Source organism: Grampus griseus, assembly GCF_964374135.1.
Source record: "Grampus griseus genome assembly, chromosome: 17".
Taxonomy (NCBI): Eukaryota; Metazoa; Chordata; class Mammalia; order Artiodactyla; family Delphinidae; genus Grampus; species Grampus griseus.
In genome coordinates this window covers 18662072-18682392 of record NC_139011.1, presented here as the reverse complement: position 1 = coordinate 18682392, position 20321 = coordinate 18662072, and the positions used below count along the sequence as shown (strand labels likewise).

The 20321-nt window shown below is 41.8% G+C and overlaps 1 protein-coding gene across 7 annotated transcripts in view; it reads left to right on the top strand.

Annotated features, from left to right (window-relative positions):
* DEPTOR (DEP domain containing MTOR interacting protein) overlaps positions 1-20321 on the top strand; it is a gene marked incomplete at its 3' end in the record, with an annotated part of 188702 nt that overhangs the window by 126104 nt on the left and 42277 nt on the right. For 2 of the 7 annotated variants that reach the window (XM_082674904.1, XM_082674900.1), the window contains one exon: positions 15799-18511. The exons of 4 other annotated variants lie outside the window; for them this stretch is intronic. In XM_082674904.1, the coding sequence (XP_082531030.1) occupies positions 15799-15927 (129 nt within the window). Of the gene's footprint in view, positions 1-4533; positions 4699-15798; positions 18512-20321 lie in introns of those variants that run through there. One more of the 7 variants, XM_082674899.1, reaches the window with a different exon arrangement.

The window sequence follows — 20321 nt, the reverse complement described above, 5'->3', positions numbered from 1 at the left end:
ACTCTGAAACTGCCCTGGGAAGGGAATCTGGGAAATGTAGTTCTCGTTTGGCCAAGTTGACACCACGGAGCTCTACCCTCTTATTTATATTCATGTCCTTCCTACTAACTGACCCACAAAATGTCCTCGGTACAAGTATGAGGAAGGGATGGGGAGAACGAATATGAGATCCAGCCAGTAAAGGAGAGTGAGGATGCCCTGAAGAAGGGGTAGATCTTCCCTTGGGTACGGTACCTTGTACACGCTACTGCATATGGAATTGTGTTACATACGTCTAGGATGAGATTGCTTTCACTGTTGTCTCTGTAAGCAGAAACTATCTCTGTCTTGTTCCCTCTGGTTCCTTGAGGCAGGGACCCAAAAAGGATGAAATGTTTAAGATAGGAGTCTTCAGTTTGGTCTTTTCTCTCCAAACTTCTAAAAAGAACTGGTTCTGGCAGACTAGAGTTGTATACACAACCTGGCTTATTTTCACTGCTTTGTAAAAGACAGAAGAAATATGACCAGGCTGAATACGGTCATCTGGAAAGTGTTCCTGGAAGCATTTTTTTTTTTTTTTTTGATCCTGGAAGCATTTTTGAATGCCCAGATTGGAAGTCAGCTTTTCAGGGTTAGCCTATAATCACTTTCCTGCATACAGGCTTAGCAAAAAGAGTTTGGTCTTGGCTAAGAATGCAGTGGATTAGCATTAGAAGTAAACATTCACAGGCATGAGAGCTGACCTGGAGGGTAGACCGCTTAATGTAGCGATGTCTGGTATGTTCTATAGGGATGGCGGAAAGAAGGAGCCAGTTTTTCTTGGGCACCAGGCTGGGTGCTCTACTAGTCGTTTAATATGTATCATCTCCTCTCGTCTTTGTCACAACCCTATGAGTTGGAGAGTAGCTATATTTTACAGTTGAGGCTGACAGAGTTTGAATCAGAGCCTCTGGTTTTACAACTAAATGACAGAACCAAAAGCCAGATTAGCCCAGGTCTGTCTGACTCCAGGGTCCTTGATCTTTCCATTATATCGTGGTGCTCTTCAAATCTGTTCATATTATTTTACTTTTCTGGTCCTGAGTTTCTCCATCTGGCTAATCTTGGCGAAATACGTAATCAACTCTGCCAGGGGGTAGGTGTTTCTCTAGGAAGGGAGATACTGGAGGGAACCCCGGTCTTCAACTCCACACGTTCTCTGGGACTGGTGTGAGAGGCTTCTGAAGTTGACATGATCCAGAATATGACACACTGGGCCGTGCCCTCCGTTTATTGCTAGACTGTGGGAGTTGAGAGATAGAAGGCTTCACTCCTCCACGGGCTTCCCTGGTGGTCCAGTGGGTAAGACTCCACGCTCCCAATGCAAGGGGCCCGGGTTTGATCCCTGGTCAGGGAATTAGATCCCACATGCATGCCGCAACTAAGATCCCGCATGGCATAATGAAGATCCCGCGTGCTGCAACTAAGACCTGGCACAGCCTAAATAAATAAATAAATATTTTTTAAGAAAAGGCGGCTTTATTCTTCCATCCTTTAGCCAAGTCAGTGTGGAACTCTCTTGATCCTTCAGCACAAGTTCTTAAACTGAGACAGTCCTGAGGAGCCTGGTTGGCAGGTCCATTTCTTGGCCCACAGATTGCTTGGTCCTGAATATAGCACCAGGTACTGATAGAATAAGGAAGGGGTTCTACAGCAGAAACCACAGGCTTGGCTACCCACCTTGGGAGTACTCAGTTCCCATTAGCCTTCGCAAAGGATGTCTAAGGTTTTTGGTCCAGATATCATGCCCCAAAGGAGGTTGCTCCATGCTCAGACCTATTTATAATCCTTTTACTTTTCCCACCAAACACTACCAAGTAGATGGTGGCCTATGTATCTCTGCAAAGTACTTACACACACACACACACACACACATACACAGACATTTTGTTCTTAGATCAGAGCAGCACCACCTTGGAGGTAAAATAAAGGAAACGAGACTTCGGCTCACTTTTCTAAAGCTAGAAAGTGTAATCAACACACAACAAGTCTCCTCTTATGATTAAAACAATATATAAAAAAATGCGTTGCATTTGTGAAAACAGTTATAATGCAACTTTTCGTCTGATGAATAACCTTAATGTGTTCTGTATCTCGTTAAGTAATCTATCTTTGAAAATCTTGGAGGGACTTCCCTGGTGGTCCAGTGGTTAAGAATCTGCCTTCCAATGCAGGGGACACGGGTTAGATCCCTGGTTGGGGAACTAAGATCCCACATGCCACGGCGCAACTAAGCCCCTGCACCACAACTAGAGAGCCCACACGCTACAACTTCTGAGCTTGCGAGCTCCAGAGCCCACGCGCCACAGCTAGAGAGAAGCCCGCGCACTGCAATGAAAGATCCCACGTGCCGCAGCTAAGACCTGACTAAGCCAAAAATTAATTAATTAATTTTAAAAAAAGAGAGAAGATCTTGGGTATATTAATATTACATTTTAGTATAATCCAGAAAAAAAGCATAATAATTTCTGGGTGTCAAATGGCTAATAATAAACATTCTAAGGGCAAACTACAAATTGAGTGAAAGTTTCTTGTGGAGGAAGGAATTTGGGGTCAGGGAGGAAGTCTGACCTTCTGGAGCCTTTTTACTTTTGGCCGTCACTCCTGTGGGAGTTTAATACATGTGGTCAGAGTGTGTCTCCTGCTGTTGGAAGCCCGAGTCTGCAAATACGGGCAATTCTAACGAACTTCCTGTATCCACAAGGGGCAGCCAAGTCTGTGGCGGGGGAATGGGTAGGAGTGATAATTTGCATATCCCCTGTGGTATAAAGGCTCCCAGGTAACAGATTCCTTCAGTAGTAAAGGAAGTCCAAGGAATCTGTGGTTATAATGTGTCTGTGCTGCTTCTCTTCGGTGCCTGACCACTTCTTAGAACCTCGGGAAAGCACCAGATCAAGGGCATGCTGTCTGTCCTTAGCACAAGCAGACCTTGGACGCAGTCCCAGTGCAATCATGAACTGCTTGTAGGAAGGTGACAGAACCACCAGGGTAGGCTACAAATCCTCTATTCAGTCTAACACACGTCCCTAGAGAGAATCGCCAGGAAGGCAAACGTTCATCCTAACTTTGGGAATCCAAGTTCTCTGGACTGAACCTGAGTCCCTCCTATCGCCCCCTCCTTTAAGTACACCACAATCCCCCCTCCCCGTGACTGACCTGACACCACCACCACCCGCGACGGAGCAAAGTGGACCAAGGCTGAGCCTGGATCCGAAACAGACCTTTGGTCGACTTGGGCTGGGAGCGAGCAGATTCTGTTTGAAACCAGCAGGCACTTTGATTTCTCAATTTGCAACAAAAATTCTTTAGAGTTGCTTTTTGTTGTTGCCGCTGTTTTGTTGTGAAAGAAAGTCATTCTTACACACAGTTGGCTTTCCTTCAAGGCTAATGGTGCAGTCTGTTCTTTGGGGATACCACATAGCCACATAGCATGCTTAAAATGCATAAAGTTTAGAGGAAGACGGTCATTCTCTGGAGAGCAAATCCTGTGTTTATCCAAGAACTGCATCTCTGCCTCCTCCCACACCAGTCACTCTCTAGCCAGTTGCATATTTGGTGGAGAGATTTATGGAACTGAACATACAGCTGCAAATTTTCTTTCTTTTTTCTTTTTTTCCCCAAGAACAGTGTTCTGCTGTCAGGGCTGTTATGCAATAAGCACACACACACAACTTATTTACTCCAGGAATGTCCAAAACTCCTAAGTGGTATCCCTTGCTGAATCTGACTGTGTGGGTAAACATAAAGCATTCTATGGAGGAAAGAAACTCATTCCATAGATGTAACTAACAAATCTTGACTCAGCTTATGTCTCTGTCTAATATTTTGTTCAAGGACCATCCATGAGTCTAGCTACACTCTACAACTACTTCAGTTCTGAAGCAACTTTGTTAAAGTGAATATCTTAGGGACAGGAGCAGAGATTCTTTAACTGAATTCCACTACTTTAAGATTATGCTGATTATTTACTGGGGCTCCTGGATGCTCTATCCTTATGGAGTTCTCTTGGATTGGGGAAAATTCTATCTTATCACCCTGTATTGTTTTTTTATTTTTATGGGTTTTTTTTTAATTTAAAAAAAATTTCTTTTGGGATTTCTGTGGTGGTCCAGTGGTTAAGACTGTGCTTCCACTGCAGGGGGCATGGGTTCAATCCCTGGTTAGGGAACTAAGATCCCTCATCCCGCATGCCACATAGCCAAAAAAACAAAAAAAAGTTTTTAAATTTTTTTATTGAAGTATAGTTGATTTACAATAGCATGTTAGTGTCAGGAATACAGCACAGCAATTCTCTTCCCTTATAGGTTATTGCAAAATATTGAGTAGAGTTCCCTGTGCTATACAGTAGGTCTGTTTTGGTATCTATTTTATACATGGTAGTGTGTATATGTTAATCCCAACCTCCTAATTTATCCTCCATTTAAATTTATCCATTTAAAATAAGTGTGTTTATTTAAAATTGCTTATCTGAATGAATAACTGCAACTTGACATCTATTTCCATTTCCCAAACCAGAACCCAAACTGGCTTCCTGGATGTGGACCCGTGCAAAGATTTGTCTCCCTTTCAAAAATCTGCATCCGTTGGGCTCTTTTGGAGGGAGAGATTGCGCAGGAAGAGGGACAGAAGAGAAAAACAAATATTTATTTAACATTCACTGGTATTGAACGCTGGGCTTAGTACTTAATCAGATTTGATCCTAATAAACACGATCCCCATCTTACAGATGAGTAAAGTATAACTCAGAGACTTCCTAAAAAGTGTATCTCCAGGGATACACTTGGCTAAAGTCACATAACTAGTAAATTATAAAAATGAGAGTTAACAAATTTTTACTGCACTATATAAAAAATGTACAAATTATTCATGCACATCTCAAACTATATTACAGAGTAAATTACTAGTGCAACTACTACCTAGGAATTCTAAGACCATGGATTAGTTGTCTACTTCTGAAATTTATATAAATTTATCATATTGCAGTCATCATATTGGGTACATATCTAGGAGTGGAATTGCTAGGTCATAAGTTATGCGTATATGTTACATGTAACTAGAGTAATTGTTCTATCCTCTATTGAAAGTGGAGCAGAATAGTCTCCAACTGTTATTGAATTGTCTGTCCTTTGAATTCTGTGCATTTGGCTTCATGTATTTGGGGGCTTTTTTTGTCCGGCATATACATTTCGTGTTTGTGCTTGATATATATACTTGTTAGGTATATATGTTTATAATTTTTGTATCTTCCTGGTGGATTGAACCTTGTACATTATAAAATGTCCTTTTCTTCAATGCTGACTTTGTCGTAAGCCCACGTGTAGGGGTCCAGTTTCTGGACTTTTGATTCTGTTGCGTTGGTCTATATACCTATACTAATACTAATACTACCACCATCTTATAGACTATAATAATAGGCCGTAGCTTTATAATATGTCTTTTAGACCTTTGTTGTTGTTATTTACATATCGAAAACACTTAAGTGCCTGAGAGAGATTCATCTTACACTTCTTCATTTGTACTCTTCTGAACTGCAGTTTACATATCTAAAAATAATGTCTCCTTTGCAAATGTAATGCAAGCAAACTCCTGACCTAGTTCTTGGCACCTAAATAACCAGTTATTAATAGTAAATGTTGTTCAATCACTAACTAATAGAAGTTATTTTTTTCTCATTGAATTTTAGAGCTGAAAGGTGCTTTAAAGTCTCTAATAAATATACAGTTTTTTGCAGCCCAGTTGATCAGATGACGAACTAATGCTTGGAGAAGTGAAACAGCATGTTCAGAATGATTCAGCTGTTTGGGTGCAGAGCTGAGACTAGGATTTCTCTCCTGACTCCTAATCCAGTGCTTTCTCCATTGCTCTATGCTTAATTTACCCTTGGGGAGATCCTCACTGGGGAGGCAGGAAGGAAGGAGAGAATGAGTGTATCCCTGGAGATACACTTTTTAGGAAGTCTGTTTTTGCGGTGAATAAGCCAAGCTTTACAGACAAGTGAAGGGTGCCTCACATTGAACTTGGCAACACCCATTCTGTGTTGATCACCTGATACCAGCTTTCTCACCCACCTACAGAAGACAGATGGTATATTGAATCTTCTGCTGTTCTGTTTCTATTGTGAAGCAAAGATTGCAACAACAAAAAGGGAATGTGAGTGGAATTGGTAACGCCAGTTAAAGGCACAGATTAGGTGATGTAATCACCATGACAAATGGTGTGCCTTGGGGGAGTTTGCTGGCTGAATTATATGCAGCATTGTTACCAAGGGTAATTATACAAACCTCTATTTGTGTTATGTCCTTCCTCCTGGAACCTTTAAAATCTTCATTCAGGAATCATTAACATTCACCTCACTCTAGCAGAAGAGTTATAAATAAACATGGTTTTTAAACTTTGGTTGAGGATAATAAGACCTGCCAGGTCTAGCCTGAGATGTAAAGATTAGCTTGAGTTATTCTTCTTTTAAAATTTATTTATTTGATTTTTGGCTGCGTTGGGTCTTCGTTGCTGTGCGCGGGCTTTCTCCAGTTGCAACAAGCAGGGGCTACTCTTTGTTGCAGTGCACGGGCTTCTCATTACAGCGGCCGCTCTTGTTGCAGAGCACGGGCTCTAGGCGCTTGGGCTTCAGTAGTTGTGACACGCGGTCTCAGCAGCCATGGCTCGCGGGCTCCAGAGCGCAAGCTCAGCAGCTGTGGTGTATGGGCTCAGTTGCTCCATGGCACGTGGGATCCTCCTGGACCAGGGATCAAACCTGTGTACCCTGCACTGGCAGGCGGACTCTCAACCACTGCGCCACCAGGGAAGCCCGGAGCCTGAGTTATTCTTAAAAGTAAAAAATGCCCCCTTACTATTCTCCATCGTTTTCTTCCCTGATAATGATGATGATGAAGTGAGCATTATTCCATTTTTCAAGCATCATAGAAGGAAAAATCAAATGCAGTGTTCTTAAGAAACTTCATTGTGTGTGAGAGGTACTTAGATACCCTACTGAGGTGTTTATCCATGTGGTGTCAGTGCCAATTTTAGGGGAGCTGATTATCTATTACTTAGGAGGCAAGGTAGCCTAGGGCTTAAGTATACAAGTTTGGAGTCAAAATCTGGGCTCCACCGCTTACTAGCTTTGTGAACTTGGGCCAGTTACTTTATTTCTCTGTACCCTTGATTGTGAGATGTAAATAATAATAACAATAATCATCATACCTGCCTCATAGGGTATGTTGGGAATTTTAAATGAGATTACACATGTAAAGAACTTTGGAAAAATATTAAGTGGTCCCGTTAGCAATTAGAGCACTGCCCATGCTGACTGGCAAGTTGTAACCTGAGAAGTGGTCCAGGTATATGGATCAAATGGCTAGGATTTCCCAGGGTGGATAACAAAGAAAAGAAATTAAAAATCATCCATAAAAAGATAGTTCTCTATTTAAATATTTATGCTATTGCTTTCACAGCCTCTTATGTCAGATTATGAAAGCCATGGTGTATGATTTGGAGCAAGGTTTAAAGAAATAGGAACAATCAAAATATACCTTTTTTCTTTCTAAACTTCAGCAGCTTTCAAATGTTTCTTAATCTACTTATGACTTTTGTTAATCTGGTTCACCCACCTTTACTTTGGATACTTTGGCTGTCAAAAAGCCTCAAGCTTCATTCTCACCAGGTCTGGTTGTGGGCTGTGTTTGCCACATTAACAGTTGACATTGGTGGCTCACACATGGCTTTAAAAACATGTGTGGTAACATGGCAGCAGGTTTGGTTATTTGGGGTATTGCATTTTGAGCAATTTGGATATTATCTCTGATAATAGTTCTAAACGTAAGCATTTTATACATTGTTATTATTAATTTTAAAGTCTAGAAGATAGCAAAATTTGGCTGTAAAAATGAAATAGACTTCAGGCAAGTAATAATTATAATAAAATCTGAAATGTCAGCCCCCTTCTTGTATTTGAGGTGGTTAATTCTCAAACCATAGAATGTATTATCACAATACTAACAGGAATGGGATGAGCACATAAACTAACTTTCGGTACAAAAAATTCTGGTGGGTACTTTATAGCATTGGTTTTTCAACATTGTGCTGTAGCAGAATCGCCTGATATGCTTAATGAAAGTGCAGATTCTTGGGACCCACCCCATGAAAAGTCATATTTGGTAGGTCTTGGGTAAGATCTGAGAATTCACATTTTCAACAAGCCCTCAAAGTGACTTATATTTGCACTACAGTTTGAGAGCCACTGTTTTATATTTGGATACGCTTTTCACTTAGGCACTGAACAATGAAAATGGTTTAAATAATGTTGACTGAATGTGTAGCTGAAACTTCGAACATGTAACTGGCTCAAAATAAGCTTCCTCATTAATTAGTGCATTTCTTGTCATATGTAGCATTCAAGTAAGATAGGTTGGTTGCCCGGCAGGGATTTGTAGAGGAGAGTTCTACTTTTAGTGGGAGCTCGATTAGGGTGATCTCTAGAATACATCTGAGGGTTCTACTTGATTAAGAATTGATTAAGTATTAACTTGCCCTTAATATCTTGGTTCTGCTTTCTGTATCATTTGATTGGACAAGCTTCTGTCTCCTACTCACCAGGACTCAGACCTTCCTGATTATTTTCTGTATCTGTCTGGGTCTATCTTTTTTCTCCTTATGACTCTTTCTGTCTCTGAAATTTTATCTGCCTCGGTCTCTGTCTTGCTAAATGTTTTATTGTTTTCAGGGAAAGCCTGAAGCAGCCTTACCTTCCAATCCTTCTTTCTCCTTCAAGATCAGAAAGAAAAAAAAAAAAAAATAGAGAAAAGCTAGAGTAGCTTTCACATGAATGCAGCCATTTCAGGGATGCAAGTGACTTAGTGAATACAGATCTCCATGGCAGTGAGAAGACACTTAGGTAATCATAGGTGTGTTTCTCCTCAATCTCACTCCCACTTTGTTTGAAATAATCAAATGGTTGTGATGGAACTCCAGCCATACAAGAACTCATGTGCAATTGCATCATCCCACAGGCGCTCAATCTGTTCAGAGGGTTAGTGTACATCTGCCAGCACTGGCTCAGGGAGAGGAATTAGAGGCAAGATTATTTAGTCGCTCTGGCTCCTTATCAGGAAGAAGCCTGGAGTTCAGCCTAGGTGTTTATCCCAACGTGATCACACCCTGAAACGTATGAGTCCTGACTCCCTCTTCTTGTTAACTCTTATTGGACCTACTTTTAGGCCTTTTCTTCACTGCCCGGATGCTCAGAGACATCACTTACCCATGACTTATGAAGGCTTGGTTCTTCCCTTTCATTAAGGATAATGTCCTCTACATCTCTTCTTTCTAAAGTGAAGGTACCCTCCTTTTTGTAGGAGAGGAGTTCAGAGCAGCTATAGGAGCTCATGACAGCTCTTTTCAATGAACTGGGGACATGAGGGAATTGCATTCAAATCTTTGAAAACAAATCTGAGAAAGATAATTATAAGCAGAAGAAAAGCATCACAGCCTCACTCGAATTCTCATTACCCCCTCTGGGTGGCACCTAAGTCCCCCACCCCAGATAGGAGGTAATAGGTATCTAAGGTAGGTCTATTCAGAGGTCATCACATGTTCTGTGTGTTTGTGCTTTTTAATATAGTAGAGAAATAATTTTCCCCCAGGCCGTGTGCTTCCTGTTGTTGCTTGTGTGTTGACTTTCAGAACATAGTGTACCATAGATGCTAATTCAAAGTCCATTAAAACTGAATACATTACATAGTAATACCTGCATTTCTAGATCATTTTGCACATTTTTAGTAACAGGATATTGGAACTGCTGGAACCACAGCAGTTGTTGGGACCACTTAGGGAGAGATGACGTCTTTCCAACAGCCTGACTCTAAAATTACTACCTTGAATATAAGCATGATAAGTGTTTGAAAGACCTTTTTTTTTTTCTTGCCTCATTCAAGGAAAAAAATTTGAAATAAATGTCCAAATTTACATATTGTTGAGGATTTTAAGTGACACAAAAAGCAGCCCAACCTTAAATGAGTAAAATCCTTCTTCATGAAGTTGGAAGAGCCTTAACATCAACATCACAAGGTATTTGAGCAAACCCAGACTGTTTAATTAACAGTTAAGGCCAAGAGAGAAAACACTTGTTTTCCACTGTTCTCTGCATTCGTCAGAACTTGCATGTTGTACTTTATAAATTTGTATTTATGTCAGGCTGTAGAGTCATGGAGTTCAAATTCCAGATGAGGCACTTAGTTGTGTGCCCTTGAGCAAATAACTTAACCTCTCTGATATTCAGTTTGTTCTTAAGGATTTTATTGATGAGCATGGGTTGCCAATGACAGAAACCAGCTATCATTAAAAAAAAAAAAGAAAGAAAGAAAAAGAAATTGATTAGAAGGATATCAAGAATGTAAGAGACTCAATGGCATGTCTAGAGAACTAGATGACCTATGATGGGGTTCCATCCTGATAAACCCATTGTAAATTGAAAATATCTGTAAGTCAAAAATGCATTTAATACACTTAACCTAGGGAACATCATAGCTTAGTCTATCTTATTTTAAACATGCTCAGAACACTTATATTAGCCTACAGCTGGGCAAAATCATCTAACACAAATCCTGTTTTGTACTAGAGTGTTGACTGTCTCTTATAATTTATGGAATACTGTATTGAAAGTGAAAAACAGAACGGTTGTATCTGTTGTTTACCTTGTGATCGCCTGGCTGAGTCAGAGCTGGGACTGGCTTCTTTCGCTTAGCAGAATGTTTTCCAGGTTCAGCCATGTCGTAACATGTAGTTGGTTCCATTTTATTGCTGAATAATATTCCATTGTATGGATATACCACATTTTATTTCCCCTTTCATCAGCTGTTAAACATTTGGGGCCCATCAGTTTTGAAGCACCAAGCCTTCCTCTCTTAAGCTCTCTCTCTGGTGGCCCCAGATCAGGGATCACAGACTCAAATGTCTCTCAGCTAGGTGTGAGAAAAACAGGAAGTGAGGACCACAGCAAACGAGAGAACGTGTGTCCATCTAGAAGGGGCAGCCCCTATGGAATCACTGCCAAGTGGCCATCCAGGCCTGGTATTGTTAGCTCTTCAGATTGTTCCAGAGAAGCCAGAATCTAGATTTTTATGTGAAAATTGTCTAATTTTTAAATGTTGGTCAATTGAAACCAACACTATGGGGGAGAGAGAGAATACAATTCTGGTCGAGACTAAATGCTGCAGGTGATCCCTGAGTGATGCAGAGACATGTCTCATCTTTGGGAGCCTATGAAGGGTTAGCTAGAGTGTAACTTCTGCACTCGCCTTGGGCAACACAGAAAGGCTGTTCATCACTTTGGAGAAAAGAAGGACCCGGGTCTAAAGTCAACACGCTGGGTTAGGTGGGGGTGGAATTCCTCTCATTCTTTGGCTCAAGAGCATGCTGGAGTAGAAAACACAAAACTCCAGCAAATGTCTACATTGAATTCGTGCTGAATTGTCCTGCAAATTATACTTGTAGCCTGTTTCAGGATGTGTGACCTTGATTCTTACTATGACTTCAACCATGGTTGAGAACTGCTGATTCTGTACAAGATGTGCTCTGACGAAAAAAAAAAAAGTGCCCTCAATTCATGGTGACAGATTTGTGGAAACGAAAAGAAAAACAGAGGTCGGTCTGCTTATGTAGAACGACACCATAGTATTTTATAAGTTGGGGAGTGGAAAATACTGAGGCTTATGACAACAGCGAGTGTTTATTGAGTAAATAACCACTGTGCTTGCCACTGTGCACTTTCCATTTTGTTTTGCGTGTGACCTTGAAAAAAGTGGGTATTTTTAAAGGGAAAGAAGTTCGTTGAAGCTAGTGTTGGTGTAGGGCTTGGTATCTGCACAAAGGTTTTCAATTCATTAATTTGAACCTGTGAGGCTAAGCATTTTTACCTAACTCTCTTTTGTAGATGATGTCATTGAGGCATAGAGGCAAATGACTTTATTAAGATCATTCAGGGAATTCCCTGGCAGTCCAGTGATTAGGACTCCTCGCTGTCACTGCCGAGGGCCTGGGTTCCATTCCTAGTCGGGGAACTAAGATGCCCACAAGCTATGCGGCCAAAAAAAAGATCATCCAGCCAAGGAGCCTAGGACTTAAATACATATCATTTGATTCCAAATCCTTCGTCTTTTCCACAGATACACAGCTGCCCTTTTAATACGTTCCACTTTTGGTTTATCTAAGTAATAGGTATAGATATCTTTAAACTTAATACAGTATTTTATGTATTTTATTTCATACTTACATTTTAAATATAACATGTAATTTCTGTTTCATATTTGTTATATTTCTTAATACCGTGTCTGAGTTTCTGTGGATATTACCCACTCAGAAAACAATAAAAGGAAACAGTGATTTTCAAGTGTTTTAGTATTTTCACATTCTTTGTGTTGTCAACACTAAATTTATTAATAAATAATTGGGAGCAGGTGTGCACCTTAATTCTTAAGACATTACACTTAAAGAAGTATGATAATGAGAACAACAGATATGGGACACATTGTTACCGAATTGGTCGGACGGACCCCCACTTGGGCCCTGGCCCTGGCCAGAACCCCATGTCTCTGTGGGGAAGGTTCTTTGTCCGTTTGGATTCCACAGCCAATAACAAAACCGACGCTGAGACAGAAACAGCACAAGCTTTATTCGGAGGCCAGAGAATGGAGAATCGGGAACTTAGTTTGCAAATCACCTTCTCACCAGACTTGGGCTGGGATACCTCTGATATAGAGGGGAGGGGTTAGGGGGAGGGAATTCATTACTTCTCCGAGAACAGGCGTGTAGTTTGCTCAGAACTGGGGCAACATCCCTTTTCAGTCCTAATATGGATTCCTCTGGTTGTTATCATGGCAATTGTCAACTGTCATGGTATTGGTGGGTGTGTCATTTAGCATGCTAACATATTACAATGAGCGTATAATGAGGTTCAGGGTCTCCTGAAGGTCAGGTCTTCTGCCATCTTGGATTTGGCTGGTTCTAACCAGTTCTGGTGGGTTCTTGTTTTTCTTTTCTGGTGGTTTCCTATAAGATAACGATAACACTTCTTCACAGCTGCAGCTTATGTTTCCTCAAGGAAGGGGGTGGGTTAGAGCTGGAAGCTAACAGCCATGAAAACAACTTCATTAACTTAATCAACCTCAGCCATCTCCTTTCCTCCCCCTCTCTCCAACTTCTGTCCCTTCCCTTTTGTCTTTTTTCCTTTTTTTCTTTAATTAATTAATTAATTAAATTTTTGGCTGTGTTGGGTCTTCGTTGCTGCCCATGGGCTTTCTCTAGCTGTGGCGAGTGGGGGCTACTCTTCGTTGCGGTGCGCAGGCTTCTCATTGTGGTGGCTTCTCTTGTTGTGGAGCATGGGCTCTAGGTGCATGGGCTTCAGTAGTTGCAGCACGTGGGCTCAGTAGTTGTGGCTTACAGGCTCTCGAGCACAGGCTCAGTAGTTGTGGCACATGGGCTCAGTTGCTCTGCAGCATGTGGGATCTTCCCGGGCCAGGGATCATGTCTCCTGCATTGGCAGGTGGATTCTTAACCACTGTGCCATCAGAGAAGTCCCTCTTTTTATTTTCTTATTTTCCCAATCAATGAAGAAATAATTTATAAGGAGCCAGAAATCCTTCAGGCTCAATCCTAATTGTGCTTTTTTGCTTAATACATTATTCATTCAGTTCATTCAACAATGAATATGTATTGATTATTTTATTCATCTCCTATTGCTGCTGTAACAAATTAACAAACTTGGTAACTTAAAACAATGTAAATTTATTATCTTATAGTTCTGGAGTAAAAGGTCTAAAATAAAGGTATCAGTAGGTCTGCATTCCTTCTGTAGGTTCTGAGGGGAGAATCCCTTTCCTTACCTTTTTCAACTTCTAGAGGCCACCTGCATCCCTCAGCTCCTAGCCCCTTCCTCATATCAGTCTTGCTTCTCTGGTCACATCTCCTAATTCTGCCTTTGACTTTTTTTTTTTTTTTTTTTGCGGTACGCGGGCCTCACACTGTTGTGGCCTCTCCCGTTGCGGAGCACAGGCTCCGGACGTGCAGGCTCAGCGGCCATGGCTCACGGGCCCAGCCGCTCCGCGGCATGTGGGATCCTCCCGGACTGGGGCACGAACCTGTGTCCCCTGCATCGGCAGGCAGACTCTCAACCACTGTGCCACCAGGGAAGCCCCTCTGCCTTTGACTTTTTGTCTCCTTCTTATAAGTACCCTTGTGATTACATTGGGCCCACCTGGATAATCCCTATGTTAAAATCAGCTGATTAGCAGTCCAGTTCCATTTGCAACTTTAATTCCTTGTCGCCATGTCAACTAATATATTCACAGGTTCTGGGGATTAGGACATGGAACTCTTTGGGGGTTGGGGGTATCATTCAGCTCACCACCAGTGCCTACTATATGCCAAGCACCTTATAGATTTATATTCTGTTTGATTCTGTTTTGCTGATTAGAAGTACTTATCACCGACAGCTGGAGATCTGTCCATTTTTCTATTTGAGAGATATAAACAAATCATTCCTGTCCAGTGTGCACTGTTCAGACACACAACAGATATACCATCTGTTAATCTGTGTCAGCTAAATGGAAAGTACCCAGCATCTGATGCCACCACCAACCTCAAGAGAAGCCCCTCCGTTTGAGGCAGTAGCTGTGATCAGTATTATGTTCAGTATGACACATCCAAAGTGGCCGCTCATTACTGAATAGTGCTTTTAAAATTTTTTTATTGTAATTATCTGTCCTATCATAGGTAAACTAATACTTAGTTTAAAAGCTGACCTTTGTTGGCCTCATCCATTTTCGTAAGGATGGGAAATAGGGAAATGGGTGAAATTTATCATCTCAACTGGGACACCATGGCAGGTGAAAGGAGAAACTATTAATAATCATGCAGGAATAATAGGTATAAAAGAAGACTGTTTGGGGAACACGAGGACATAGAATCTCGCTGTAAACTGAGTCCAAATGAATAGTAACAGCCACAAACACTGTGATTATGAAAAAGTATTGAGTACCCCATAGGTTCAGAGCACTGGAGTAGAAGCTTTACGTCCTTGACCTCATTTAATTCTTACAACAATCTTAGAAGGTAGATATTATGATTATTAATCACCCCTATTTTAGAGCTGAGGGAACTGAAGCTCAGGAATTTAAATACCTAGCTTAAGCTAGTAAGTTGCTGAGTTAGGATTTAAACCCAAGTTGGTAAAACGCTAAACCAAATGCTTTTTCTATTATACCGCCTTCCAGGAAAAGGATAGTTTCTTGGAAATTGTTAAATTGCAGTTGCTGGCTGGGTACAGTTGGGTACCAATGTAGGAAGTTACCTGTTAAAGATACACAATGTCTTTATTCTAGGTCTGTGAAAAACCGGGAGCTCTAAGATGCTTTTTTTTTCTTTCAATGTGCATAGTTTTTTTTTTTTTTTTTATTGGAGTCTAGTTGATTTAGAATGTTGTGTTAGTTTCTGCTGTACAGCAAAGTGAATCAGTTATACATATACATATATCAACTCTTTTTTTAGATTCTTTCCCCCGTATAGGTCATTACAGAGTACTGAGTAGAGTTCTCTGTGCCATACAGTAGGCCCTTTTCCTTAGATTCCACATGTAAGCGATATCTCGTGATACTTGTCTTCCTCTGTCTGACTTACTTCACTCAGTAGGAGAATCTCTAGGTCCTTCCATGTTGCTGCTGATGGAAGCGGGGAGTCCTAACCACTGGACCGCTAGGGAATTCAAGAGATGCTTTTTCTTTGTCCTTCCTTTAGGTCTGTCAGTTCGTCGTCTCTGTAAATGGGCTTAACGTACTGCACGTTGACTACCGGACGGTGAGCAACCTGATTCTGACGGGCCCACGGACGATTGTGATGGAGGTCATGGAGGAGTTAGAGTGCTGAGAGGGTAGCCCTCCCAGCCCATCCCGTGGCCTGCGGAGGATCAAAGGCAGAACAACACAAAGCTCTGCAATGACAAGACTTCTGTATACCTGGATGGTTTTGGACATACAGATCTTTTCTCCGTACATACACATCTTAATTTGAGTTTCACACACTGTTTCCCTGTTGAATGTGGAAGAACCGGGTAATACATCTTTTTTAAAAAAAACAACAAAAAAAGACTTACGTCAGTGTAGAAAAAGTTTGAGAAACAGAATTTTTTTTTACATAGTAGCATTGCCTTACTCAATTTCCATTTGCAGTTCTCATCCATTGCTTTATATCTTAGTTTGCAGAAAGTTGTTGAAATGCTTCTCTTGCCAAAACAGCGATGTGCTAAAATCCCCTTCACAGGAGTCAATAAAGTAGTTTTTACAGACTTTAAGTTGTACCGTCAACAAATGAGCATGGAACTGTTTATTAGAGGATCTAGATTTCACCAAATTTCAAATTAAAACGACATCCAAAGGAATAGTACTTGTTAATTAGCATTTTGAAGGTTCTAAATCATTCAGTGCTTAAAAGCCATCAAATTTTTGACTTAATTCCTGCCTTTAGTGTCAACTTTTCACTTAACATGTGTTTTCAGTTATGGCGTTGGTCAAAAACCAAAAACCTTATAATGGTATGGTTGGGGTAGATAGGGAGATAACTACTTAAAACTATGTGCTCTGTTTTCTCTTTCTGAGCCTACATCATTTTGTTCTATCAGTCAGCAACAGCAGCTTTCTAGAAATAATCCTGAATATGTTGAATGTCGAAACAGACAAGTTTGTATATACACACATAATTCAAAATCACACCTCTGGCAAGATTTCACTTTGAAGTTGTCCCTTTTTAAGTGAAATATTCTAGAACTTGGCCCATATATGATAAAACTTGAAACTAAATTGCCTTATTGGCCTGAATTTTCACTAGCTTTCTAGTGTGACATATTCTAAGGGCATGACATGTTGCTTATTTGGCAAGGTTATTTTTCACCAAAAGCAACTTCTTGTGTTGTAACTCTTCAGCTCACTTGTATATACGCGTGTTTCTTTTTTTGGTCTCAAAGAGAATGCATTTTGGGGCTTGGTGTATAGAGGAAGCTCCTCAACGTGCCAAATTAGGGAATCAGGGAATGCTCAATTCCTCTTATTTTCATATAATACATTCTGAACGACAAGGTTACTTTCTTATCGTGTAGTAACAAAATATGAATGTTGTACCTTGGCCATTTTTGGGTGATAGGTTATCATAATGTAATGGTACTGGTGGAATGGACATACCGTGTTAAAGATACCACATATATATGTTTCTGGTAGTCCAACTTTTCTGGTCTGTAGCTTTAGTCAGAGAATAGGACTTTGAAGTAATATAGGATGGCTAACATTAATACTGTCGATCTACATTTGAGAAATATTATCGTCTCCGTGTGTATGTGCGTTTAAACTATGTGCCGGGCTGTGTGCTCTGGCACTTTACGTACGTGCTCTCTTTTAATACTCATCACAACCCAGCAGGGTTGGTATTATGCCCCCCATTTTTCAGACTTGAAAACTAAGCCTGAGCAAGTTTTAAAATGGTCTCAAGTTCACACAGTTGCAAGAACTACTAAGTGATAGAGCCTGGATTCAAACACGAGTTTATCTAATGCTAAAGCCCATGTTACTCCCTCTCCTACATTCCCCAGCCTTTCCGCATTTAGGGACCTTCCGTTGAGGGCTTATCCTGTACCCAGTGCTGTGCTAAAACTATACATTGCCTATCCTTACTGACCTGTGAGGTCAGTGTTGTCGTCATCTCCATTTTACAACTTAGGAAATGGACTCATAAAAAGGTTAGTCATATACCCAAGGCCACACAGCTAGTAAGTGGGAAGCCTTACCATTAGGCTTTAAAAAAATGTATAACATCTTTAAAAGATAAGTCCTAGGGCTTCCCTGGTGGCGCAGTGGTTGAGAGTCTGCCTGCCGATGCAGGGGACACGGGTTCGTGCCCTGGTCCGGGAAGGTCCCACATGCCGTGGAGCGGCTGGGCCCATGAGCCATGGCCGCTCTGGAGCCTGTGCTCTGCAGCGGGAGAGGCCACAACAGTGAGAGGTCCGTGTACCGCAAAAAAAAAAAGTCCTAAATGCCTCCTGTCTGCATGTATTCATTAACTGCTAAAAGAAGGAGGAATGCCTTTTGGGTGTGGCATCTTCTTGCTGCTACCCGTCCTTTTTATGCATGTCCCAATGCCCGTTGTCTTGGACCTTGGCATAATACCACTTCCCTTCAGCCAGTCTAAGCACCAGAGAGGCATCTGCCTTTATTGACTTCACACAGCCTCCTGCCTGTGAAATTTCTTTGATTCAGAGAGTGGCATTGATATCTTGCTCAAATGAACACTAAGGTGAAGGAAGGAGGGAAGGAGGGAGAGAGGGAAGGAAGGAAGAAGGAAGAAGGAAGGATGGATGAAGGGATGGAGGGAGGGAAAGAGGGAGGGAAGGAGGGAGGGAGGGAAGGAAGAAGGAAGGAAGAAGGAAGGAAGGGAGGATGGAAGAGAGGGAGCGAAGGAGGGAGGGAGGGAGGGAAAGAGGGAGGGAGGGAGGGAGGGAAAGAGGGAGGGAGGGAAGGAGGGAGGGAGGAAGAAGGAAGGAAGGAAGGGAGGGAGGGAGGGAGGGAGGAAGGGAATAAAAGCAGGAAGGGAGGATGGAACTGATTCCTCCTTTGACTCCCATCACCCTTAAAGTGCAAATGCCAGAGAGTTCTATTTAAGGCCAAGAGAGCTTCACCTTAGCTATAGTCCCAGCCCACCCCTGGCATCCTCACCCTGTAGTTAAAGTGAAAGCTCCAGTCCCAAAAGGGCCCCGGTCTAGCTCCCTGCAGCCTTTGCCCGTGCAGTTTCTCCTCCCTAGAATATTATTCTCTCTCCTTCTTTGCCTGGAAAAATCTGTCTTATTAATTCCGCTTAGATATTCTTAGCTAGTACCTCTGAGAAATCTTTGCCAGCAATCTAGTTCTGGGATTGATGCCCTTCTCTAAATTCCCATGGACCCCTATACACCACTCTCTTGTGATGAGAGCACTGATGACATTTCCTTTGAAATTGTCCCATTACACGTCTGTCTCCCTGACTACACTCTAAGCATCTGCAGAACAGGAACTGTGTCTTGCTGCCCAGGTAGTCCCTTCACAGTTCCTAACACAGAGCAGTATGTCCGCTATCCATTGCTGTCTAGCGAATCAACCCAAAGCATACCTTATAACCCTACTTATTTGCTCGTGATCCTGTGGGTTGGCCTTTTGGGCAAAGCTCACCTAGGATGACCAGCCCCAGCTTGATGTGGTACGCGTTGGGTTCAAACAAACGTCTGTGGTCAGGGAGCGTGTCGATTGCGGGGCTGGCTGATTGTGGATGGCTTTGTGCATGTATCTCGCTGTTGGCTGGGGTGCCTCAGTTCACTTCACGTGGCCTTTCCCCATAGCTAGCTCAGGCTTTCTCGTTAGGCCTCATGAGATCAAAGGGGGAGCATGGAAACTGCAAGACCTTTTGTGGACTTGCTTGGAAGTCACACAGTGTCGCCTCCACAGCATTTTGTTGGCCAAAGCAAGTCACAAAGCTAGCCCAGAATCAAGAGGCTGGGAAACAGACTTCCTTTTGATGGGAGGAGCTGCAAAGAATCTGGCCATTTTTAAACCCACTAAGACTAGGTACTCACTATTTTTTTGAATAAAGGACCAAAAACTTACCTAGTTACTGAAAGGCTTCAGCTATCCAGATGTAAATTACTGACCAACCACTGCGTAGAAGTACAACAGTTGTGAGTAAAGCCCCACGCCTAATGAAAACTAGAGTCAGAAAAATCCTGAAATAATAGTGCTGCATGGAGCCACAGAGAGGAGCATGGTTTCTATTCTTTGCATTTTGCTGAGGTGTGGAGCGGTCAGGTGGCGTGCCCATACTCATGAGGCTTGTTGGGGCCAGAGCCTGGGCCAAACACCAGCCTCCCGCCCTCCAATCCTATGTCCTTATATAGCCTCCTGCAGGGGAGGGTGATGCCGTGAAGACAGGCCTTTGGCTTTGGGTTATTCATAAAATGCAGCTGTGCCATGTACCTGTGCAGGTGAAGGATACATACTTTAATTAACTCAGGCCTTGAGTTGTTAAATCCTATCATTAAAAAATAAATATTTTATGTGATATTTTGACAGTTGAACGGCTTTAAAATTTAGAAACTCCATTCCTAAATGTAACACCAAGAATGATTCTAAATTAACAGTAAGCAGTATTTCTAAGAGCTTTTATTTCCTATGTATGTGTGTGTCTGTGTGTATTGGTGTACTGTGTGTGAGAGTTCACTCATGGAGAATCCCTGAAATGGCTTACTTTGT